General features: G+C 42.6%; 1 protein-coding gene across 1 annotated transcript in view; it reads right to left on the minus strand.

Annotated features, from left to right (window-relative positions):
• Positions 1-26,201, minus strand: part of PLCE1 (phospholipase C epsilon 1) — a 326,950-nt gene that overhangs the window by 47,253 nt on the left and 253,496 nt on the right. Inside the window, exons 8-20 of the mRNA XM_074959062.1 lie at positions 23,438-24,113; positions 21,666-21,848; positions 20,747-20,864; positions 14,139-14,292; positions 8,215-8,337; positions 7,980-8,116; positions 7,144-7,382; positions 6,187-6,248; positions 5,927-6,092; positions 2,862-2,969; positions 1,981-2,097; positions 1,737-1,895; positions 118-247 (exon numbers count right to left, since the gene is read on the minus strand). Coding sequence (XP_074815163.1) covers positions 118-247; positions 1,737-1,895; positions 1,981-2,097; positions 2,862-2,969; positions 5,927-6,092; positions 6,187-6,248; positions 7,144-7,382; positions 7,980-8,116; positions 8,215-8,337; positions 14,139-14,292; positions 20,747-20,864; positions 21,666-21,848; positions 23,438-24,113 — 2,372 coding nt within the window. The remainder of the gene's footprint in view (positions 1-117; positions 248-1,736; positions 1,896-1,980; positions 2,098-2,861; positions 2,970-5,926; positions 6,093-6,186; positions 6,249-7,143; positions 7,383-7,979; positions 8,117-8,214; positions 8,338-14,138; positions 14,293-20,746; positions 20,865-21,665; positions 21,849-23,437; positions 24,114-26,201) is intronic.

Below are 26,201 nucleotides of genomic sequence, written 5' to 3' on the forward strand. Positions count from 1 at the left end.
GTTTGATCTATTCTAACTGAAGCAAATTTAAACAGTTAAAGTCAGTCATAAGTATGGAGAAACTTTATAAACCAAGAATTCTCTAAGTACAGCATTGTAATAACTATACTTCTTTACCATCAGAGAGAGATTCATAGTCATAGTCATATTCATCCTCTTCATCCTCCTCCTCTTCATTATTAGTAGTGGGGTTACCAGCATTGCCACCATTAGTGGCCTGGGCTTGCATGTATGCGAGTTGGTGAGCCTACAGCATTAAAATAATTTTTAAAGCACTCAAATATTAAAACAGCAAAAAAGTTCTATTTATAATATTCTTATTCATATGTATCTGTTCAGTGTCCTGTTTTTATAAGAGGAAAAATAGCTATTCTAAGGGCTTGTCTACATGGGAAAGTTATACCAGTAAAAAGTGAAGAGTGAATTTAAACATATATAGTTACACAGGTATAAATCCCCATGTTCCCACTGTTAGTCCAATATAAGAGTACCCTTTTTCTGGTTTAGTTTATGGCACTTTGGAAGCTGTTTAGACAAAACAAAAAAATCCAAAAAACATACGGGGAGTTAGTGGTTTAACTATAGTAGTTTGACTGGTGAAACTTTCCTGTGTACAGAAACCCCAAAATTCCTCCCATCTCCCAAAATAGTTTATTTACTGTTAAATGATTCCATAAATGGGTTTAAATCTCCTCCTGTAATCTCTGAAAATCCATGTAACATTGATACCAGGATTACAGGAGTTGTCAATAAACTAGAATTTCAAGAAAGATCTGAATGTGAATCACATATAATTGTCCATCTTTTTGGATTATTTATTGGGCTTACATTTACCCAAAGTGAAAAGGGAGTCATTGTGGATCTATAGATAACATCACACTTTTGAAAAAGTCCAGTTCCCACTAAATAATATATTTCACTACATGGGATGTTTGGCATCAATTCCAAGCCCCTGGTAACTGGAACACAGTTATTATACAGTCCCTGTGGAAAAAATGAAGGAAGGGCTGAGGCTGTATAGATTAAAATAAAAGGGATTGTAATGTAAAGGAAGCTTGCGTTGTTGCACTGCATGGGACTCGATTTCCTTGTAAAGAGAAGACTTCAACCTCTGTAAGAGGATTTCATTCATTGCAAAAATTAAAAGATGGAGGAGATGTCACAAAAGGATATATACATAAATATTAAGAAATACTAAATATTTCAGGAAAATTTTCTACCTATCATATGGAAATACAGTATAATAAAAATGGTAACATTCTGCCATAAAATAAAATCAATTGGTAACAAGTGAAAAAAAAATTTGTTTAACAAGAAAGTACCTGGCTTGAATATGGTAAAAATACAGCACAACTTTGCTAAATCCAAAAAGACAAAGTATTACAGAACAAAATGCACACACAAAAAAATCTTGGGGTGGCCTCTCCCCCTTTCTGAAAAAACATTTATTAGTGAAGTGTTTGGTAAGACTATATTACTTTTACCAAATATACTATGTTGTGTTTACCATGTATCATAATTAAAACTAAAAACCACAAAAATAAACCAAGTATTTTTGTATTTATATTTTTATTTTATATATTTATATTATGTTGATATATAATCCACAGTGAGTTTCCCAGTGTGCATTAGACTGGTTCTTTTGTCCATGTTAAATTGGACAAACTTTAACGACTATTGCTTTTTTCCAAAACCACAACTTAAATATCAGAATGTTTGTTAGGGAAATAATTTACCTTTTGTTTTAAAATATCCACTGGAGTTTGATGGGCTTTGAGTTTTTTGTTTTTCAGCAGCACTTTTCTTCTCAGTTGGTCCGGTGAAGGGAGCATTGGATCATCAGAGAAGTCACTCTCAAATAAAAACTTAGTTACCAGCTTATCTCCAAATACATTCTGAAATATTGAGAATACGTGAGATATCATGAAAAACAAGATCCCTGGACATGCTCTTTGAATGATATAATACACTATGACTAACCTTAAAAATTTCAGCCATCTTGCGTTGCTGAGGCAATGAACAGTGGTTCTCTATAGATATGATGATTGGCATATCAGATGTGATAAAGGCACTGCGATCAATAGCTTCAACTACATCCTATAAGAATCAAAGGGTAAATTACAAGAGTTAGAATTCTCTAATTTGAAAAGCATAAAATATTTATAGTTGATTATTTCCGAGTATTGATTCCATGATTCAAAATACAATATGACTTTATATCGTCTGTTGCTAATCCATTTAGGGTTGTCTGCACTGCATCTAAGATTGTGCTTTCCAGCATGGGCAGACAGACACACGCTAGCTCTGCTTGAACCAACACACAGCAAAAACAGCAGTGTAGCTGAGGCTGCATGGGCTGCAGCTTGGCCTAGTCATCCAAGTATGTACCTGAGGGTCCAGACATGTTTGTACTCAGGTGGCTAACCCAAGCTTCTGCCCATGCTACCCCTGGCTACTCTTCTATTTGTAGTGTGCTAGCTTGAGCAATGCTAGCATGTGTCTGTCTACCCGTGTTGGGAAGAACACTCGCTCCCATGTGCAGTGTAGACATATCCACATGCTGAGGCCTAGGCCCTAGGACCCTGTGAGGTGGGAGGGTCCCAGAGCCCAGGCTGTAGCCCAAACCTGAATGTCTGCACTGCAGTTAAACAGCCCCTTTAGCATGAGCCCCACAAGCCCACATCAGCTGGCACAAGCCAGCCACGGGTGTCTAATTGCAGTGTACACAAATCCTTAGTGACTTGTTTTCTTCTAGAAGGATAATTGTTGCTTCATTAAACTGGTATCATCATACAAGTGAACAAGTTATTAAACTTCTTTCTTGATTAATTTTTATTTTCTGGAAGAAATTGTCAATATACCTTAAAAGGGATCTTAGTAGTGAGGGTATGTCCATGATAAATGATAGGCATCCCATCATCACCATCCCAGCAGTCTAATTCCACACTCCTACAGCCTTGTAAGAGAACCTGTAACACAAACGAATAATAGATCCCATGTGAACAGCAACTGTACAAAAACAAAGAGAAAAGGGGTTGCAGTGCTAAATGGCAGCTGGGGGAAGTTGCTGCCCATGAAAGCTACTTTACTGCAGTGTGAAAGAAAACCATGGAGGCTACTATCCCAAATAGTTGGATCTCACACACACACAGAGAGCAGGAAAATGAAGCATATTAGAAAGCAAGAATTTAAAAGAAAGGTTCCCATTAGAAATAGAAAGAAATTTCAGAAGCTACCAGAATTGCTCCTGGAGGCAGAGAGAATGGGAATTTGGTTGGTGAGTGGGGTCAGCAGTCTCCCATGCGGTGCCTCATGCCCCAGGTAGGATGCCAGGCATCTGGTTTTCAACCAGAATGCCCAGTCGAAAAGGGACCCTGGCGGCTCCGGTTGACACTTTTGTCCTCAGTGAGCTGGCCGAGCCATGTGTCCAGGATTCATGGCAGATAGAGCAGCCTCTGAGATCCACGAAATTCCAGGGCAGCGCTGGTGCATCTGCTATTTAAGGGGCAGCATGACAAAAGCACCTGCCGGAGCCCCCACAAATCACACCAGGCAGAGTTGCCCAGAGCCTGCACCCCAAACCTCCTCCTGCGCCCCAACCCCCTGCCATAGCTTGGAGCACCCTCCCACACCCAAACTCCCTCCTAGAGCCTGCACCCCACACCCCCTCCTGCACCTGAACTCACTCCTGGATTTGGCAACCCCATCTCACACTCCAAACCCCTTGGCCCCAGTCTGGAGCCCCCTCCTGCACCCCAAACCCCTCATCCCCAACCCCACCCTAGAGCCATCACCCCCTCCTGCACTCCAATACCTTGCCCCAGCCTGGTGAAAATGAGCAAGGGGGCGGGAGAGCAAGTGACAGAGGAAGGGGGCTGGAGTGAGGCCTCAGGAAAGCGTGGGGCAAGAGTGTTTGGTTTTCTGACATTAGAAAGTTGGGAACCCTAGCCCAGGGTACCTCTGTGATGCTCTGCTAACAATTTCTCCCTCAAAAGTCTTCTTAAACAAACTCTACACAGGGCTTTCTTGTCCATTCATCACCCTTCTAAAGGGGTTTGAGTTTATTCACATAAATAAAACTCCAAGTCTGAAAACAGTGCATCAGTTTTACCCTTATCAGGTCACTCCCAGGCTTTTCCTGCCCGTAGTCTCAGGCTACAACTACAGAGAAACCAAACCAAAAAACAAAACAGAACAAAAAACCACAACAGCAAGTCTCAGAGCCCAGGTTAACTGACTCAGCCTTGTGTTATGGGGCTAAAAATAACAGTGTATACACTTGGGCTTGGACTGGAGCCTAGGGTCTGAAACCCTTCTCCCTCACTGCATTTCAGGTGACCAGGGCTCCAAGACTTACTGCTGTGGGTTTTTTTCTGCTGAGTAGACATACCCTCAGTAGGGAAATCCCATGTCCCAGGTCTTTCTGCTGGAGCCTGCTCACTTACAGCAGACTCCAATTCACTCTATTACCAGGCCTTCCTGCCTATAGCTTTTCCTACTTTAGCAGGCCACCTCCAGGCCCTGCTTTGCTGGAATCATAGGTCTCTGGCTTCCAAACCACCTGGTATCAAAACCATCACTGCAGCAGCCTGACTGCCTTCATTTCTTCCTGCCATTCCCTGAGCTTCCCACTTTACTGTAGCCATCTGCTGCCCTTTATAAGGAATCACCTGATTCAACCCAGGTTTGCTTCTAATCAGGATTGGCTAGCCCCAGACTCTCCAGCCCATAAGGGCAAGACACCCTGTCACAGCTGCAAAAAATGTCCCTTAAAGGGCCAGGAACTTACACTGGGAGAGAAATATTTACATCTTCCTGCCTGCAGAAACAAGTGGGTATCTACACAGATATTTTCTCCAGGATGGAGAAGGGCCACTGCAAGGTAGTCTTCTGGGCTACAACTTTTTATTGGAAGTAAAGCTTTCTGGAATCTATCTATAACTTCAGGTAAAGTACATATATGATTAGGATGAAATTCACTTATCCTGCTCAAAGCCTTAGACAATGGAAGTACATTATGTCAGTGGAGGGGGCACCCTCACCCCACCCAGGGGAACAGGGCTGCAATAATGTTCCCATCTCATCTTATGGACCATTATTTTAGCCTATAGGCTGCTGAAAAAGTGCCTGCAGCTCTTTCACATCACCTGAGGTGTTATGGACAATGGATCCCTACCCTACCTCCCCCAACACTGCCATCCTGTGTGAGGCTGTCATAGAAACCTACTCCACAGCACCACTATGCAGCCACTTTACTCGTGGCTTTCTCACACACAGTCCACCTCCCCACCTCCAAACATACAAACAAAGGGCTGAAGTAGCACAGAGGCGCTTGTGTGAGCCTGTCACACTTGAATGGATTTCTCTTTAACCCGGTGAGTAATAAAAATCCCAGTCACAGGAAGTTTGATGTTTTCTGTAATATTTGTTGAATACACATATCAAAAATATAGTCCCAAAGCCCACAGAGAGAAATCAGTCTTTCCAGGTTTGTCACCAATTAGATACAGGGTCAGATAAATAGTGTAATATTCCTACAAGTATATTGTCAGGAGTGATGTTTTCATTAGAATTTTGTCTTTTCAGTACAATGTACAATATCTGAAGGGTGTTTTTGACATTTAAATGAACTAACATATTAGATCAGTCTTTCCTGTGGGAAAGTCTAATTTTAGTAAGTTAGGTCAGAATGACTAGTGTCTAAATGCTATGAATCTCAAACGAAACCCATTTTTTGCCTTAGTAAAAGCATTTGAACACAACTGTGCACACAGGCAGCTTTCCCACACATCATGTTTTCCTACATTTTACAAACAGGGGCTCAGAACATTTGGGTTTTCAAAGCAAAAAGGCCATGTTTCTGTGACTTCTTAGTTAAACAAACAAGTTCATGCTGAAAACTATGCAATGATCTAACTCTGTATACCTGGCTGTAAAGCTCTACTGATGATTCTCCTTTAAGCTGATGGCCTGTGAGGTATGTATTGTGTGAAGACTCAATGTAATAATATGACAGTGGTAGTTGTAACTCTTCAATATTCTCTTGTGACTCGTCATTTTTTGAGGCAAAATTGTCTTTATCCATCAAAAACCTAAAGGTGCAGAAATAATAGTTTGTGACGAATATTTAGCAAAATGCGCACAAATAACATCACGTGTATGTTAACTTCATATGTGGTTAATTACCTTGCAAATCCTTCAAATGACAGTAGCCCCTGCTGGCACATATTGACACTGGGTTCAAATTTCTGTAAGAAACAGTAAGAGAACAATATTATTTTAATCAAAAGAAATATGTATCACATGCTTTAGGTAAAAGGCTTTCATTCATTTTTTACAATGTAATTTGTACATCAAACTAATAAGCTGTATTTATGCAGTCTGAATATCATTCAGAAGTGTCTTCACTATATTGATAATAGTTATGGGAGTTAGCAAAGTCACTAAATATATAAAATTAATAATATTGCAGAGCTTACAAACGTAGAATGTTGATCTAGATTATTATTTAAAATCATGCATGTTCTTATTCTTATATATAATACTCAGTGCGATCATCTAAAAGGAAATAACTATTTGTATTTATTTACCAGTGTTCAACAACACATCAACTTGCACAAAATCATTCTGAAGTTCCCCTAGACATCCTGATTTTTTAACCTTGCTGTAAATGTATATTGTACATACTTGCCTAACATCTGAACTGTTCAAAATGTTTTGACAGTTTTGTTAAACCCTGTAGAGTACAAACTTAATTTTGGATTGCATTAGACAAAAATATAAAGGAATAAAAATTTACATTATGGTAGCTAGTCATTCAATTTTTATAACACAATGGATACAAAACTCAACTCGGATCATTTTGTCCACATTCAATGGAGGTAAGACACATTATAGAAATGAAACATTGATCTCATGGAAAAGGACTACTGGGTACACTGTGTTTACAGAAGTTTCATGCAAACTGAGGGAACAGAATTGGCAGTGGTTCCAAAGGAGGAAATCCAACCTTCATATAGGTGATACAGAAGGTACTGTTCTGGAGACTGCACAGAGAAAGAACACGTGCAGGGGAAAAAAATGGAGGAAACAAAAACCCCTACAAAATGAATAGATGCATTGCAAAATGTTTATATTACAGACCTGGATAATACTGAGGATTTCATCATAGGTGCAGTGTTCACCTTGGCAATTCACTAAGAAGTCATTGAGTTGCTGGATGCCCACTCCAAATATTCCCAGTGATGTGCTTTCTACTCCAGTACCATTAGTTACAATACTAGCAGCAGCAATGGCATCAGATATCTGTCTCTGGTTTTCTGATAGTTGCTGTCTACTATTAATGAACAAACCCAGATCTGATACATTCCTGGTCAATAAATCTAAAAGATAACAAATATGAACATAAATATTTGAGGAGTTTCATTTTATCACCTGGAGATAGATTAGGCGAGTACTATTCTATTATTCATACAACATGGAATTATTCAAAGGAATTAAAATTGTATTCACTGGAAAAAATCAATTTTCAATAACTATGGATCAAATCCTGAAATTCTTAGCCAAGACTTAGTCAGGCAAGATTCCTATTTACATCAGTGGAACTCTTTCTTTATTGAGAGCTGAGTGAGTTCTTCAGGATTTGTCTCGCGCTCTCTCTCTCTCTCTCGCTCTCTCTCTCACACATACACACACACACACACACACACAGAGTAATGCACTTTTGGTAAATCTTATGTGAAATAAAACTTTCTGAATTTGTTAAACTTCTTAAAATTAGTTAAACCAGTTGTGTATGGATGGAATGTGATGTTATTGTGGAGCTGTGGAAGTGACCCTTTAGTTAAGGTTCCAACTCACTGTCAATTGTAAGCCTGATTCTGCCCCCCACTTCAACAGGATTTTTTTACAATGCCAATAATTAAAATAGTTCAGTTCTCTAAAGTGTTATTTTCTTGCTGAAATTAAATTTAACAAACCTAAATCAGGTTGGAGTTCACTGGTGTTCTCATCAATTTTCAGATTAGTATAAAGTGGAGTAGAATCAGAACCTGATCGATTGCAGGGTACAGCATAGACATCAAAGAGGTCTTTAAGATCCTTGCGGCTTCGAACACTAGGATACAGGAAGAATGTTAACTTTGTGCTTTTTTTCTTAAAATAGATTTTCACCAACTTTGATGTGATGAATGTGATTAGTCAAATAGATTTTACCTGAAAGACTTGAAAAGCTCTACAAATTCAACAAAACTCATATTACTATCGGAAACCATGAAGTTCTGAAACCCCTTCAATCCTCCTTTGACTCGGCCATGCCAGCTACTGCTGCTCCAAGTACTAAAACAAAATGAGATTGCTGTTATTTTCTTATATTTAACTTCCACTGATTGTGAAATATTAGGCAGCATTGCTCTAGAGGTCTATTCTAAGCTTTCTTTAATATATTTATCAATATTTGAAAGAAGAAAACAAAAACAATACTTCTTAGTGGATAAAATCAGAGTTTGTACTTTGATTCTGTATTTCCAATGGAGAAATACACTCATTCCCTTAAAGACCACTGCAAACTTTGCCAAAGCAAATAAAGAAATTCTATTGAAACCTTTCCATGCATGGAAGAATCTAATTTAAATAGGCACAAACCAACAAGTTTTCTCTTTTTTTCACTTAACAAAATAATCCTACTATTGCTATAGCATGAAACCTAAAAGAAATATGTCCTGCTGTTTATGAAGATCACAGGAAGTTTGCTTTTAGTATTTTATCAGCAAGACAATTAAAATGGGAACCATGCTGGAAATGTACAGAATTCCTTAAGGTATAATGCTAGCATAATAAATAAATGATTCTTTCTGGATTATATGCAGAAAATAAAGGCGTCACACATTTGGACATCTCCAACAGCTGGGTGCATCGGTGAGGCAGGGAGGTGCTCAGTAGGGGGGCCCCCTGCCTGCCGATTCCAGCAGGCGACACAGGCTGTAGCCCCCCCTGTATTTCCCCAGTCACATGGAATAGAGGGAACAGGGATGGAGCTAGTCCCCAGAAGCAGCCAGGGCTTCCCAAGGAACAGCCAGGAATATCAGAAGTGGCACACAGAGTTAAGCCATGGCTACCCCACTTTTTCATTCAGGCCTGATCTCTTGTAAGGAAGAATTACCATTTGGGGCACCCTCCTCCTCAAATTTATTTAGCGTGTGCATAGTTGTCTAGCCAAGCAATGGTATCTTCAGTGGCATGATGCAGTTCTTCTAGGCCACCACTGAACCTAATCAGCAGGTATTCATTGACAATGTGCGTTATCGTCTGTGTTGCGCCGCAGCTGCACAAAGGGCTGTCACAAAAGCCCCAGTGATACTGGTTAGCTGTGCAGATGTAACCCACACACCTCCTGGGTGTGGTTTTCTGTCCCATCTAATAGCACTGACACCACTTAGAGAGAGAGATTAATGAGTCTGCTCTACAGCCTTAGCTAACAGGCAGTTGGCTTTTAGCTCATGCAGTAGAGGCTCATGCACTAAGCTCCAGAGGTCCCCAGTTCGATTCTGCCTGCCGACAACTGGGGGTCTGTTGGTGTTACACAGAAACCTTGCCCGATCCAGAACCTGTTCTGGACCACTGGCGATGGGGCAGGTCAAAACCAGGCGGGCAAATTGTGGGGTTGGCGACGACTGGTTGGGGGTTATAACAGATATCCATTCCTCTTACCAGAGAGTTTCCGCCCTAACATCCTGGCATGGCAGATGAGACCATAATAGGCGACGTGACGGAAAACATGCAGCTGGTGGTTTAAAAAGGTCATTGTGCAGCGGCAGGCTTGAGTTGGCGCGTACTTTCTCCAGTAACTTGCCTGATATGAGGAGGAGCAATATTGCTCAGAACTGGAAGCCATGAGAGTGGAGTCAGACACAGAGTGCCGGAGATGATACTCATGGCGGCATATAACTGTGTATCCACCAGTTGGTGTGTGACGATCGACTCCAAACAGGTGCTCAGTACTACGCCACTGAATATGAGGTGGCAAGAGCTGACGTCCACAAAGTTGGAGCACAAGCACCCCATGACGAACCTGCCAGTTTGCTAAAAAGATTGTTGCACGTCTTAACTTTAGCTGCTGTCTTCTTCTGGTGGGTACGGTAACTCAGTGTGCGGTCTAAGGTCACACCTAGATAGACTGGCTCTATTTCATGCTTCACCTTCTGACCATTCAGATAAACATTCAGTCTCGGGTTGTGCTGGCGTGATGAAGATGGAACAAACTGGAGACTGTTTTTATGATGCTTGGCTGCAGGCGCCAAGTCTTACAGTAGTCAGCTAACTTTATCGTGTCCCGATTTAAGTGTATCAAGCTCGTGAAATGTCCAGGCCTGGGTACCACGGCAGAACAAGGTATCACAGGCTTCCTTCCTTCACTCACACGGATTAAGGGAAGGGAAAGCAGAGTAGAATCTCCTGAGTGTGAATTGAGGAATGATCACAATATTAAAAATAAGTGGCTGCTTAGGTGTAAGTGATCGTGACTTGATTACATTTTATGTCCAAACAGAATCAAAACCAATACTATATATAATATACCTGGTGATTTAAAAAGGCCAATTTCACAAGTTGAAAACAATTACAAACAACATCAGCTGTGAAAAAGAATGTAAACAGAAAAATGTGAATAACAATTGAGAACTGTTTAAGAACATGTTACTAGATGCCTAAAACCCAGAGTCTAACAATTGATAAGGAAGGCTACATTAGTTAAAAACAACCTGGCTCAGAGGGGATTTGAAAACAGCTATACAGTAATAATAAACCCCAATATATAACAAATGGAAAAAAGGTGAAGTTGCTAGCACTTAATACAAATTAGAAGTTAGGTGTTGAAGAAAATTGATAAAAGAAGCAAAAGGACATAAGGAGACATCTATGGTCAAAAGTGTTAAAAAAGGCAGAGGTGCTCTATAAATATTTCTGTTCTGTATTTGTGAAAAATTTACATGATGTATTGATATCATATGATGATGAAATGCTTTCCATTCCAACTCAAGAGGATGTTGAACAGCAGCTACTAAAGTTAGATATTTTTTACTCAGCTGCTCCAGATAACTTAAATCCAAGACTTTTTAAAGAGCTGGCCAAGATGTTCTCTGAACTGTAACTGATGATTTTCAGTAAGTCTTGGAACACTGGGGAAGTTCCAGAGGATTGGAAGAAAATTAATATTGTTCCAATATTTTAAAAGAGTAAACAGGATTACCTGGATAAATATAGGCCTGTCACCTTGACATCAATCCTGGGCAAAATTATGGAATGGCTGATATTGGTCTTGATGAATAAAAATTAAAAGAGGGTAATAAAATTAATGCCAATCAACATGCGCTATGGAAAATATAGGTTCTCAAACTAACTAGATATTTCTTTTTGATGAGATTACAAGTTTTAGTTGTAGTTTGTATTGTAGTATGAATAATAATATTAACTTGAACTAGATAACTTCTGGGCTTTTATAAACCTAGAAAAAGCATACAATAAAGTGAATAGAAGGATGTTCTCGCCAGGGCTGAAGAAACATGGAGTGTCTGACGATTTAATAACTATGGGTTTAAAATATAGTTGCCATGGTCCACACAGAGCCAGAATTTTGGCACTCATGAAGCAGATGGGGGAAGACTAGGAAATGGGGCTGAGTGACTCAGTTACATAACTTTTCCATACCACTGCGGCTTTGATACTTTATTTGACAAAAACAACCAAGCTTTTATATCCATGCTAAATTTCTGTTTAGTACATTTGAACCAACCTTCCAACCCAGCAAACCCTCCCCCAAGCACTCTGGCCAACTAATAAGAATATTGGGCAGCAAAAAGTAAAGTAAGAATACTATTCAGAGAAATGCAAGGTTTTCTTTAGCCAAGGAGAGTGAGCTATTGGAGATGGTTCTCAACCCCATAAAGATAATATACAGGATCAAATCCTGTTTGACTTATTCACATGAATAGTCCAACTGAAGGAAATAAGACTTATATCTGGACAAGGACTGAAACCAGGACTGCAACATTTGACCCTATACAAAGATAAGGGATCTGCACTGGGTGCTGGAGCACACTGCACCCCAAGCCTTGGGGATTCACTTCACTGCTCTGCAGCCGGCAGCTGGGTGTGTGTATTTTTCCTCTGAAACCTACATTTTATGTCAAACTTCAAAATAAACAGCCAAAAAAAAAACCCAGACAAAAACACCACCATGGAACATCCCATTTAAAAAATTTTAAAGTGCAAAATTTCATTTTAATAGTTTGACAGCCCTGGACACTGATGTCTTAATTATCCTGAGAACAGGTGCACATGGGCATTTCCCCACCAATGTGACTCAGCCTAGAGGCGGAGAGCCAACTCGCATCAGATTAGATGGTAGTTCAGTATAAACTCTTCTCAAACTGCAGTCATTCCACTTAGACAGGCACCAAAGGAGCTAGTTATGCATCTGATGTACTCGTGCGCTCATTATGCGCATCTGAGTCCCATCAATAGTACCGCCAGTTAGGAAACAGGATGGGCAGTAGAGTTTTCCCACAGTGCATCATGTTTTTAGGGCTAGAGTGTAAACATGTGAGGTGGGGGCAGCAAGCACTTTGGGATGTGTTTACTTTGACTCGGATATGTGCACTGCAATGGGGATGCCAGAACCCTGGATTCGAGTATGGGTCAGGAAATTCTTAACTTAGGGTTAAAATGCAATATAGATGCTCAAGCCCATGGTTCCCTGACATGGGTCAGCTGACTTGAGTCTCGCTAACCATTAGCTTACACTGCTGTGTAGACATAGCTTTAGAGGCACAGCACAGAATCTCACCCAAAATCTTGAAAAGTGTTGAACACATACTTGAGCCACCCATACCTCTCATTAAAGTCAGCGGGAGTTATGGGTCCTCAGGATTTATGAGCATGGAATTGTGGCATGCGTATGGAATTGTGGAATGCTACAATACAGTCAACAACAGATTTTTCTTGCCTGTGCCAAATGAATGGCACACTGAAATATTACAAAGTTCCAGGTGCTCTACATATAGGGAACATCAATTATTTTGGCAAATGAAATGAAACATAACATAGATTTTCAAAATTGGGAAGCAACTGCTGTGGCATCAATTTGTGATGCTTTTTCAATGTACTGTGAACTAAATTTGTTATAGCCTTTTTGAAAAATATAACATGAAAGCCATATAGTAGAAATAAATCTTATTGTGATGTATACACCCACTGGTCCTGCATGATGGAGTGCAGAACGGCACACTGTATGTAAAGAGAACAAAAAAGCCTTAGAAAGTGACTTTCAAGGCAAAAGCAGCCAGTTTAGCACTACAGGTATAGAATATCAGGGCTGGAAGGGACCTCAGGAGATCATCTAGTCCAACCCCCTGCTCAAAGCAGGACCAATCCCCAATTTTTGCCCCAGATCCCTAAATGGCCCCCTCAAGGATTGAGCTCACAACCCTGGGTTTAGCAGGCCAATGCTCAAACCACTGAGCTATCCTTCCCCCATCCATGAGCAATGATCTTTTCATGCTGTTTACAGTTGTCTTTCCCTCCTTCATTATTGTCCCTTCCCACACTATTCATTATGTTATCTGTCTCATTTAGACTGGAAGGTCCCCACTGCAGGGACTTTGTCATCTTGTATGCCTGTAAAGTGCCATGCACACCTATGGTATAATAAAATAAATCATAAATAATAATAATGAATTACCACTGCACAGTCAAAAGTAAATATAGGACTGAAAAGTACTGCAAGTAAAAAGAGAAGAGAAGTGTGTGGGAAAGGGAAGGTTCCCCAAAATATCCCTGTTATTTCCTGGCAAAACAGAGCAACTTCCACCAGAAATCCTAGTGCAGGTTTATGCTTCTTGAAGTTGAACTAACTTGTGCAAAGCACCTATGCAACATAGTTTACACAGCTGAAATACTTCAGTTAATGACAGTTACACACATGGAGCATCTGTGACCAAAATCTGTGCAGACGATCTCTGGGATATCCAAGAGCTGGAAAAGGTAAGCTCCATACTCATGTATATCTAGGCGAGCACTTCAGTCATAACTTATAATGTTAATAATTAGATTTTTAAAAAGTAAAGTACTGATTTTGTCCCTACCTAGCCTGACTCTTGCTTGAAGATGACATTACAGGAGAGGAGACTGGTCTGATTGGTGCAGATGCCCCGGGTGCTAAGCTAGGAGATCCAGATGCAGTCAGAGAATGAGCTCTTCTAGATGGCAGAGTGTTAGAGGCAGTCGCAATATTCTGATCTATGAAAGAAAACAAAATTTTGCATCACTAGCATCTTTTCTACACAACACTCATTTACTATCACTGAATTAAACTGAGTAAAACCCCAAAGAGTTTCTAAATTTGTTTTGTACCACTTAAAAACATATCTTGAACAGTATTTTATGAATATTAGGTCTTGTTAGCACTATAAAGTTAATGATTATAGCATTTATTATTGAAAATTCATTGAAAAAGCAATCACAGAAAAATACCCGTTACCTACTTTTTGTAACTGTTGTTCTTCGAGATGTGTTGCTCATGTCCAGTCCATTCTAGGTGTGTGAGCACCCATGGGCGCAGTCGTCGGAGATTTTTGCCTTAGCGGTATCCGTAGGTTCGTCTCTGGCACCCTATTGAGTGCCGCACTCATGAATCAGTATGTTAGGTGCTGCCGGCCCTATACCCTCTCAATTCCTTCTTGCCTGCAACTCCAACTGAGGGGCAGGAGGGTGGGTAATGGAATGGACATGAGCAACACATCTGAAGAACAACAGTTATGAAAGGTAGGTAACCATTTTTTCTTCTTCAAGTGCTTGCTTACATCAATTCCATTCTAGTTGGCTCACAAGCCATATCCATGGAGGTGGGCTCTGAGTTCATGGTCATGCAGCTTGCAACACTGCTCTACCGAAGCCAGCATTGTCTCGGGCTTGCTGGGTAAGCACAAAATGAGTTGTAAACATGTGGATAGATGACCAGGTAGCAGCCCTGCAGATATTTTGAATCGGCACCTGGGCCAGGAAGGCCACCAACAAAGCCTGCACCCTAGTTGAGTAGGCAGTCACAGTTGCCGGTGAAGGCACTTTCGCCACCTCGCAGCAGTAATGGATGCAGGCCGTGATCCAGGATGAAATCCTCTAAGCGGACACTGGGCGACCTTTCATCCAATCTGCCACCACAATGAATAACTGCACTGACTTGCAAAACGGCTTAGTCCTGACAATGTAGAAGGCAAGCACCCTCCTGACGTCCAGGGCATGCAATTTGCGCTCCTCTTCTGATTTATGAGGCTTCAGAAAGAAGACAGGTAAGTATATGTCCTGGCCGGTATGAAACTGTAAAACTGCCTTGGGCAGGAATGCTGGATGCGGCCGCAGCTGGTCCTTGTCCTTGTAGAACACTGTCTACAGCAGCTCCAAAGTAAGCACCCTGATCTCAGAGACCAGGTGGGAAAATGTTATCGCAACCAGGAACAAAACCTTCCAGGAGAGAAGTAGAGCAGGAAGCCAGAGGCTCAAAGGGGGACCCATGAGCTGCGACAGCGTGAGATTCAGGTCCCAGGGAGGAACAGGATCCCAGATGTGCAGGTAGAGACGCTCCAGACCTTTCAAAAACCGGACCATCACGCCATGAGCAAAGACTGACCTGCCTTGGAATGGAAGGTGGAAGGCCGAAATAGCGGCCAAGTGGACTTTGATTGATGATAGGGACAATCCCTGGAGCTTGAGGTGCAGAAGATAGTCCAGAATTGCCTGCAGTGGGGCCTGCTCGGCCCAGATACCGCGGTCCAAGGTCCAGCATGTGAACTTTTTCCACTTGGCCAGGTAGGTCCCTCTGGTGGAGGGCTTTCTGCTTCTAACAAGACCTGTTGGACATGGGCCAAGCATTCCTGTTCTTTTGCATTTAACCATGCGGTAGCCATGCTCTCAGGTGCAGCATCGCCAGGTTTGGGTGCCGAAGACTGCCATGGTTCTGGGACAGCAGGTCCTGCCAGAGAGGCAGCTGTAGCAGGGTGGCCGAAAGGTCCAGTAGCGTGCCGAACGAGTGCTGTTGAGGCCACACAGAGGCTATCAGGATCATCTTCACCCTGTCCTGTTTGATCTTCATGAGGACTCTGTGGATTAATGGGACTGGTGGGAAGGCATACATCAGAGCCTCCAACCATGAGAGCAAAAAGGTATCTGACAGGGAGCCCCTGCCCATTCCCCAGCTTGAGCAGAACACATGACATTTCCCGTTCCGACGGACACGAACAAGTCTACCTAGAGACTCCCCCACCAGTGGAAGATTATTCCACCTCTGGATGTAGTGATGACTTGTGGTGAGATGAGAAGATTCTGCTGTGGCGATCTGCTAACATGTTCCTGGCCTCGGGCAGAGCGTGACAGGTAGAACATATAAGATGGATGGCATGCTGCGCAAAGAAATGTATGACATCGCAGCGGTATTGTCCGTCAGGACCTGTACCACCTTGCCTTTCAGGTGGGGCAGGAAAGCCTGGCAGGCCAGAGGAACCACTTTGAGCTCCCTGTCATTTATGTGGAGGGCCAGATCATCTCACAACCAGTGGCCTTGCATGCTGAGCTCACCCAGGTGGGCTCCCCAGACCAGGTCTGAGGCATTGGAAAGCAGGGACAGTGATGGGGCTGGGGCAGCAAAGGGAACTCCCTCAACCACCAATCCAGGGACGACCAGATATGAACTGGCACCCTGACTACCCAGTCTAGATCATTCCGGTTGGGGATGTAGACTAATGCCAACCACACTTGCAGTGGGTGGAGATGGAGCCGGGCATGCCGGACCACATACATACAAGCAGCCATGTAGCCTAACAATCGCAGGCAGTTGCGAGCAATGGTGAGCAGGTAGTTTTTCACAAGGGAGAGCAGGTCCGACATGGCCTGAAATCATGCCTTTGGAAGGAAGGCTCTGGCTCATGTGGAGTTGAGAACCGCCCCAACGAACTCTATCCATTGCACCGGCCTTGAGCTCTATTTCTTTTTGTTATCAACAGGCCCAGGTCGCAGCAGATTGGAACATACCAGATCGAGACTCATCTGCACCTGCGCCCGAGATCTGTCCTTGATGGCTAATCGTCGAGATACAGGTAGACCTGAACTTCTCAACACCTCAGGTAAGTGGTCACTGGTATCATACGTTTTGTGAATACCCTGGGGCAGATGAAAGACGAAAGTGCAGTGCCATGAACTGGAAATGGTACCCACCAACTATAAGATGGAGGAATCATCTATGACCTTGGAAGATGGAGATATGGAAATAAGCGTCCTTCAGATTGAGGTCAGCATACCAGTCTCCTGGATCCAGGGAGGGGATGATGGAAGCCAGGGAGACCATGCAAAACTTCAACTTCCTGAGAGACTTGTTGAGGCTCCGCAGGTCCAGAATGGGTCCCAGGCCACCTTTTGCTTTTGGGATTATGAAATATCAGGAGTAGAACCCTTTTCATCTCATGTCCCAAGGGGCCCTTCCACTGCCCTCAGCTGCATGAGGTTTTCGACCTCTTGAACGAGGAGTTGCTTGTGAGAAGGGTCCCTGAAGAGGGACGGGGAAGGATGGGGGGTGGTGAAAATTGCAGGATGTAGCCCTGAAATACAATCTCTAGCACTCAACGGTCCGAGGTGACACACGACCAGACTGAATGGTAGGGACGAAGACGGTTGAGGAAAGAACGAGGCGGATCCGGAGAGTGGACTGGGGCATCGCTCTCGAGTGCACCCTCAAAATGAGAGCTTCTGGCCCCCGTCATGCTTTCCCGGGCTGGGTTGTGCAGGTGAGCAGGAGGAAGGAGGGCAGCAACGACTAAAATTCATGTCTCTATCCCTTCTCCTTGCAAGACATTGTTGAGGTTGCCAAGGCCTTGGTGGCGGGAGCGGCCAGAACGGCTTCCTTGCCAACTGCAACATATGCAGACTGAGCGAGTGAAGGGTGGCCCAAGTGTCCTTCAGACGGTGTAGCCTCGCGTCGGTCTGCTCCGCAAAAATACCATTCCCATCGAAGGGAAGATCTTGGATCAAGGCCTGCATATCTGAGGACAGCCCAGTGGTCTGAAGCCAGGAGCTGTGCCTCATGACCACCGCCGATGTGACCACCCGAGCTACTGAATTGGCTGTGTCCCAGCCATCTGGAGGGAACACCTAGCCACTGCCGTACCCTCCTCCACCAGGGCCCCAAATTCCTGGGCTGAGTTCTGGGGCAGGGATTCCTCGAACTTACAGAGGAAGTTCCATAAGTTTAAGTTGTACCTCCCCAAGAGAGCATGGTGGTTAGCCCCCCCGGAACTGAACGCTGGCGGCTGAATAAACCTTCCTTCCAAAAAGGTCCAGCCTCTTGACCTTATTATTTCTGGGGGTCGAACTGCTTTGCCCCATCTGTCCTTCTCGCTGGCTGCAGAGATGACCAATGAGCCCGGAGGCGGGTGGGTATACAAATATTCAAAACCCTTGGCTGGGAAGAAATTTTTTTTCTCTGCCTTCTTGGAGGTGATAGGGATAGGAGATGGAGTTTGCCAGAGGTCTTTGGCTATTTTGAAGACCCTATCATTTACTGGTAGTGCGATACGGGCGGGGGTAGATGCTGAGAGTACATTAAACAGAGTGTCCTCCTGTTCAGCCACCACCTCCTCCACCTCCAAGTCGAAGTTTGTGGCCATCTACGAAGCGGGTCCTGGTGTTCTTTAAAATCATCTGGTGGGCTGGCATGAGAGGGCACCGTTACCACCTCATCTGGGGACGAGAATGATGACTGGGTCACTGGGGGAGGTCCCGGGGCATTATCCCCCATGGAGGAAGAGGGTTTCGGGGTGAGCACTTGCTCCTCTACCCCAGCCTCCGAGTGCACCTCGCTCACTGAGCTTGGTGCTGCTGGTGCTGTTGGTTGCTGCTCCAAGGCAGTGGCTGAAAAATGGAGTGAAGGAGGCATTGGCATCACAGGCATGCCCCACATTCTCCAGTAGGGCCATTGTGCTGGCCACTGGCCTTGCTGCCAAGATGGCATTGCGGAGGTCGATGTAGCCTCAGGTGCCCAGTCATGCCGGTGTTGCCTCGGTGAAGAAATTAATTCCCTTTCTGTGCCGGGGGAATCACCTTCCAGTGACCACGGAGCGGCTGTCAAAGCTTGAGTCTGACAGCTAACTGTTGCCACAGAAGCCCGGTGTCTTGAGTAGCTGGATCGGTGCCGGGGGCAAGGGGATCAGTACCGCATCACAGACTCTTCCACAGTCTAAGAAAGGGGGATCTGTGCAGAGGAGACAGCCATCAGGAATATGATTGATGCCGGTGATATGGTGACTGATGCCTCCCTCTGGGTGACCCATGTTGAGAGGGCAGAGACTGCGATTGCAGTGCCAGCAATCTAGGGCGTCCTGCAGAAGATGGAGACCTGGGGCGTGGAGATGGAAAGCGTTGTCTCGGCTCCGGAGACTGGCAGCATTTGCTTGCCCTCTGGGGGGGTCTTTATGACTGGCTTGCCCTTGTAGGGAACCTTGCCGTGTCCTGTGATGCACACAGTGCTGGCAGCACTGGTAGTGGCCTTTGCTCTCTAAGCACCAGGAGAACCTGGGAAGGTGTCGGCCCTGTCACGAGTTTGAGTCCCCTACTGCTCCTGGGAGTCAGTGGCGGATCCCTTGTGGGGCTAGGATACCCCATCAGGGAGGAATTCCGACGTGGCTCTGGTGTGAGCTGGTGGCCCGAACTGGGTCCTTTGCCCGATGCCCCTTGGCCCTTCTTGCTTGGTGCTGGGGAGTTGCATTTCTTTGACTTCTTCTTAGGCACTGGCAATGGGGAGTGGTGTCAGGCGAAGCCTGGTACCGGGGGTGAGCTACACCCCGAGGCCAAAGTGCTAGGGGTAGAGTCCATCCAGGAAGGCTCGGAAGCCAGGCGGAGAACAGCCTCCATGAGGAGGGCCCTCAAATGGATGTCTTGCTCTTTCTGAGTTCTGGGACGAAAGTTCTTACAGATGTGACACTTGTCCTTCACATGTGATTTCCTCAAGCACTTTGGGCAGCTGCTATGGGGGTCACTAACAGGCATAGGCCTGTTGCAGACAGAGCAGGGCTTAAAACCCAGAGACCGGAGCATGCCCCACCTGGGGTGAAGTCCCCGCTGGGACACTCTCTCTAACTATACTACTTAACAACTACTTACTAACTAACTACTGTAAACAAACTTTTTACAAGGCTCTAAGGCTCGAAGTCTGAGGAAAAAGGACCGCTAACCCTTGCTAGGCAAGGGAAAGGTGCTCCGACTAGCCACCACAGGTGGTAAGAAGGAACTGAGAGGGTGTAGGCCTACAGCACCTAATATACCGATGCATGAGTACGTCACTCAAGAGGGCGCCACAGCCAACCCTATGGATACCGCTAAGGCAAAAATATCCGACGACTGCGCATATGGGCATGCACATACCTAGAATGGAATCGACATGAGCAAGCACTCAAAGAAGAACAGTACAAATTAATGTAAAAAGTTTACAGCATTTGCAGAAAATACCATCCTGACAACACTATCACACCACAGATGTGTGTGTCAGAGCTGATACTTCCTATTAATAAACAAATAACTATTATTATTTTTGTATAGAATAAAGCCTATTGAAACTTTTGTCCATTGTAACATTTCACCCATCATTAGCTGTATCAAAATTATTCAGAACAAAGCACTAAAAGGGATCTAACTACTGGACTATTATATCTACCTGATTCTTCGTGTTCATCAATGTCTTGAGGATCCGAACCACTTCTATTACGATATTCTTTATAACTTTTTGTCTTACGAGTTGCCATCTCATCATCAGTAGCATCTCCACTTTCACCCTGGAAACAGTGATCATTGTCATAATCATCTTTAAAATGTTATTTATTTTACCCTATATTCTTTTTGTGAATGACAAAAACTGGACATGAATCAGCTATTCTACATTAAACACTAAAGAAGACTGCTGTAAATGCTGATAGTTGCCACCATCACTCTAGATAGAAAAGAGGTCATTTAAGTCTCATGAAAGTTACACAAAGGAGTGTGGGAACTTTGGCTGTCACCTCAGTGTGACATCACACATAACAAGACAATGGCCTTGATTTTCTGGAGTGCTCTGGTTTGCTTTGCGCTAGTCCAATGGCATAAAACAGTCCTAGAGGAGGTGCATCTGGCCCCTTGAGGAATCCCCCTGACTAAAGAAATCTTTGGGTAGCGTAGAGCCATCATACCAGTTCCTACATGATCCCTCTCTTGGCCACTTGTGAAAAGGATGTATGTCTAGGAAAAAGAACATGTGGCCTGGGCAACTCCTCTGCTCAGCTGATTTCCAACTACTGGAACAGCTCAGAGGGGAGGTACCATATAAAGGTCTCAATCAGTCTGCACCCCATTGTTCTACATGCTGTCCCCCAAAATCCTGGGCCTCCCTGGGTATGAGGAAAAATAAGCCTCTCCTAAATAAATAATAAGCCAGGGAACTGCCATTGCAATTAACATAGTTTCAAGTTATAACAACTGTATTATTATTTACTGATCTTTTCTCTGGTTCCGAATACATGGTTAGTTATACAAAAACTATATTATAAATAGCTTAAATTGGCTAGATCACAGGATTAGTACATAACAAAATATTCTACCCTCATGAGTACTTTCTTCTTTTTCTTGGTTGTGCTTATTCCCAGAGTGTTGTTTCTCTGCACACTGGGTTTCTCAGTGCTTCTGGTCAGGGCCCCTGTGCTTGTGTTCCTTGCACTCCAGCGTCTACCTCCAAACAGTTCAACAGCCTGAGCCAAAGTTGGGCCTTCAAATCGGCCATCCTCCTACAAAAATTCTCAGTATTACAAAAAAAAGGACTAGGTACAGTATTGCAGAAAGACTCAAACATTTTCTGAAATAGTAGTGAAGATACCCACTATAAAGCAGTGAAAGACTGAACATCAAAAGCAAGGCAAGTTTTACTTATAGTAAAAGTACTGCTGTTTGTTTTGTTGTTATTATTGGCAAAACGTTTTGCTTTTTGTTTTGTTTTGTTTTTAATCCCACCTCCCACTGCTCAAGATTTGAGCCCCTGTGTAGTTATGGGCATTGCTTCCTGTTTAATCAAATGCGAACTTCAAAGGCCCAATTAGCATACCAGTTTCACTTTTTATTTTATGATATATTAAGATCTGCTTAATACAAAAGATCTGTTTAATACCTGATTTTAGTGTATCAAATAGCCTTTGATTAAATGCAATATCAAAGGCCAGATTCACTAGTTTTACACTAGTGTAAATCTGTTGACTTCAGTGGAGTTATGCTGGTGTAAAATTAATGTAACGGTGGAGAATCAGGTCTTGTATCTTTAATCTTAACCCGTCTAAAACAGATATGACTATGCATATTGTTGGTATCTTAGAAACTCTCCCTTATTTATACATTAGATGATTACAATGTACCTTACCTGATAAAAAGAAAAGGAGTACTTGTGGGCACTTTAGAGACTAACAAATTTATTTGAGCATAAGCTTTCGTGAGCTACAGCCCACTTCATCAGATGCATTCAGTGGAAAATACAGTGGGGAGATTTTATATACACAGAGAACATGAAACAATGGGTGTTATCATACACACTGTAAGGTGATCACTTAAGGTGAGATACTACCAGCAGGAGAGCGGGGGGACCTTTTGTAGTGATAATCAAGGTGGGCTATTTCCAGCAGTTGACAAGATCGTCTGAGGAACGGTGGGGGGTGGAATAAACATGGGGAAATAGTTTTACTTTGTGTAATGACCCATCCACTCCCAGTCTCTATTCAAGCCTAAGTTAATTGTATCCAGTTTGCAAATTAATTCCAATTCAGCAGTCTCTCGTTGGAGTCTGTTTTTGAAGTTTTTTTGTTGAAGAATTGCCACTTTTAGGTCTGTAATCGAGTGACCAAAGAGATTGAAGTGTTCTCCAACTGGTTTTTGAATGTTATAATTCTTGACGTCTGATTTGTGTCCATTTATTCTTTTACGTAGAGACTGTCCAGTTTGATCAATGTACATGGCAGAGGGGCATTGCTGGCACATGATGGCCTTTGATTAAATGCAATATCCACCATTCCTCAGATGTTCTTGTCAACTGCTGGAAATGGCCCACCTTGATTATCACTACAAAAGGTTCCCCCCCGCCCCCGCTCTCCTGCTGGTAATATCTCACCTTAAGTGATCACTCTCATTACAGTGTGTATGATAACACCCATTGTTTCATGTTCTCTATGTATATAAATCTCTCCACTGTATTTTCCACTGAATGCATCTGATGAAGTGAGCTGTAGCTCACAAAAGCTTATGCTCAAATAAATTTGTTAGTCTCTAAGGTGCCACAAGTACTCCTCTTCTTTTTGCGAATACAGAATAACACGGCTGCTACTCTGAAACTTACCTGATAAAGGCAGACATACTGTTTCCGTAGCCACTGCAATCTCTGATCAGGGAATTTCCTCATTTTTCTTACAGCTTTTGTTAATTCCAGCAATCCATCATACAGCATTTTGGCAGTATATTTTGGAGCCACGAAGTGCAGTAACTTATTATCAGTAGTTTGAAGTCCATATAGTAGTGTTACTCCATTCTCTTCAAGGGACATACTACAAAGTTTATTTTGAACACACACAGTGTGCATATCAACGCCAGGGTGTCCCATGTACACAGCCTTTGCTGAAAACAAATCCAAGAAACCTTCCACCAGACCATTCAATCCAGTACTGCCAAGAAACTGAAATTTACCAAGGTCAGCAGTGCTACCTAGCACACCGAGTTTTACTTTAGTATTTGCAGGGCAAGCTGTGGTGGGTTTTATCCATGTCAAAGTACTATTGTCAGGTTGAAGCTGAAGAAAACAGCGTGCTGAGAGATGCATCTCCTGGTCATAATGTATGACAGTTGCCCCTTGTAGCATGAACTGATGGACATCAGCTCTGATTGATAACACATACCAGGGAATGAGTTCTATTCCATGACTGTATGCCTTTTGCTGCTCTTCAGTTGTATTTGTGTCCCACTCTTTTGATTGCTCAGATATGTCACTTTCTGAGTCTGAGAGATCTCCAATTATAAACCTGTATGTGAAGTAAGATACAACACTTATGTTTTCCAGTATTTGTATATATACTGTATACATAGTGGAACATCTGATACACATGTTTTCATTTACTCTATGCATGTTTAGCTACAATACTATCTTTAAAACCTGTTCTATTATAGTTTAAATTCAGCAGAAGATTAACATCATACTGTTTAGAGGTACAAGGACATTTATGCTTAAAGACTTTGACAGTATTGCATTATATAGTATATAGAATGTACCTTTATACTATTGTAATTTTGGACAAACTAATTAATTAACAGATATTGTTAGGATTGATATCACTGTATTAGAGACAGAGAAAAAATGTATGATGACAATTTTTTCAGGTTTCCCTCCCAAACATCACATGTACAAAAATATAAATGCACATTTAAAAAGTTCTTAATAATGAATAACTTTCACAGGAGATCTAAAAACAAAGTGATTCCAGCTTCTAAATCCAATCCATACAATAGCTTTGGTTGCAGTATGTCCAAATCTCTTTTGTGGACACTGGCAGCACAGCCTAGTGGATTGAAGGCTAATTCCTTTGCTATATTTCTACTCTTCAGAGATTCACTCTGTGGCCTTGAGCAAGTTACTTACTCTCTCTGTCTTAGGCTACATCTACATTTAGGAGCTAAAGGTGTGATTTCCAGCTCACTCAGACATACTTACACTAGCTCCCATCAAGCTAGCACACTGAAAATAGTAGCATAGCTGGGGTGGCACAGGCAGGGGGGACAAGCCATTCCAGGTACCATAGGGTTCTGGAGGGTTTGTACTCAGCACGGCTAGCCCATGCCACTACTTGCTGCTATGCGTGCCACCATGGCTACATCACTATTTTTAGCATGCTAACTCAATGACAGCTAGCATGAGTATGCATACATGAGATGGGAATCACCCTCCTCCCCCATAGCATAGACATAGCCTTAATGTTATCATCTATAAAATAGTGACGACAACAACACATACCTTGCTCAGAAAAGTGTTGTGAGAATTAATTAGTGAATATTTCTATTTTGAACATGTAAAATATTATATAAGTAACATATAATTATCAATCACAACGTTTGTAGCTACCAATCCAAATATAGTGAATATCTTTACTGTTCTGAGAAACAGCAGCTATGAAGCAGAAAAATCTAAATTAACAAATATGGTTTATGAGAACAGATTTCACTTATCCAAAATCTCCTCCCTACAAGAGCTTCTTCTGCTAAATTGAAACACACATGTACTGCCGTATTGAATGTAAAAAGAACAACCACAGGCCAGATCCTCAGCTAGTATACATTGTTGTTGACTTCAATGCATCTCACCCCATATCTAAACATTAAAGTGTCATGACCACACAAGAATAATTTTTTCAAATGGAAAAAAGCAGCCAACCCTACAAATATCCTAGAAAATATTTACAGGATTTAACAACAGAGAGGACTTGCAAAGAGCGGCCCAGGATAGACAGGGACGGCATACTCTTGTTTGTGCCATGTGAAGCAGCCACACAAAAAATGCACAATTAATTTCTGGCAGTAGCTAGCACAAGCAATATAGTTTAGGAAGTGCTGAGAACAAACTTACAGAACTCGGTTTGACTCAGAGGCTTTCTTTGCGTGTGTTGTACTGAGATGCATTAGGAATGAAGGAAACAGATAAAAGGAAATGTTAGAACAGACTGTAGTTTTATGAAGGAAATAGCAAGGGATGCAATATATAAAGAAGAAAATTGTGTGGATTTTCACACTTATTCTAAAGAGAAATTACTGTGCTTTAAAGGTGTTGATTCAGACACATATAATATGGCTTGTCTCTCCAAAGTGGGATCAATCATTAAAAGGATTATGTGGCAAAATTTCGAACGTCAGCGTAAGTTAGTTGATTAACAAACCTTGAAAAAGTACATATAACAAGGAGTCCAGTGGCACTTTAAAGACTAACAGATTTATTTGGGCATAAGCTTTTGTGGGTAAAAAAAACCCACTTCTTCAGATGTTTTTGTGGATACAGACTAACTCATCTACCCCCTGATACATATACTATAGGCAAGCTTCTATGTACTTTTCCACCCACAATC

This window comes from Natator depressus, chromosome 7 (genome assembly GCF_965152275.1).
Source record: "Natator depressus isolate rNatDep1 chromosome 7, rNatDep2.hap1, whole genome shotgun sequence".
Taxonomy (NCBI): Eukaryota; Metazoa; Chordata; order Testudines; family Cheloniidae; genus Natator; species Natator depressus.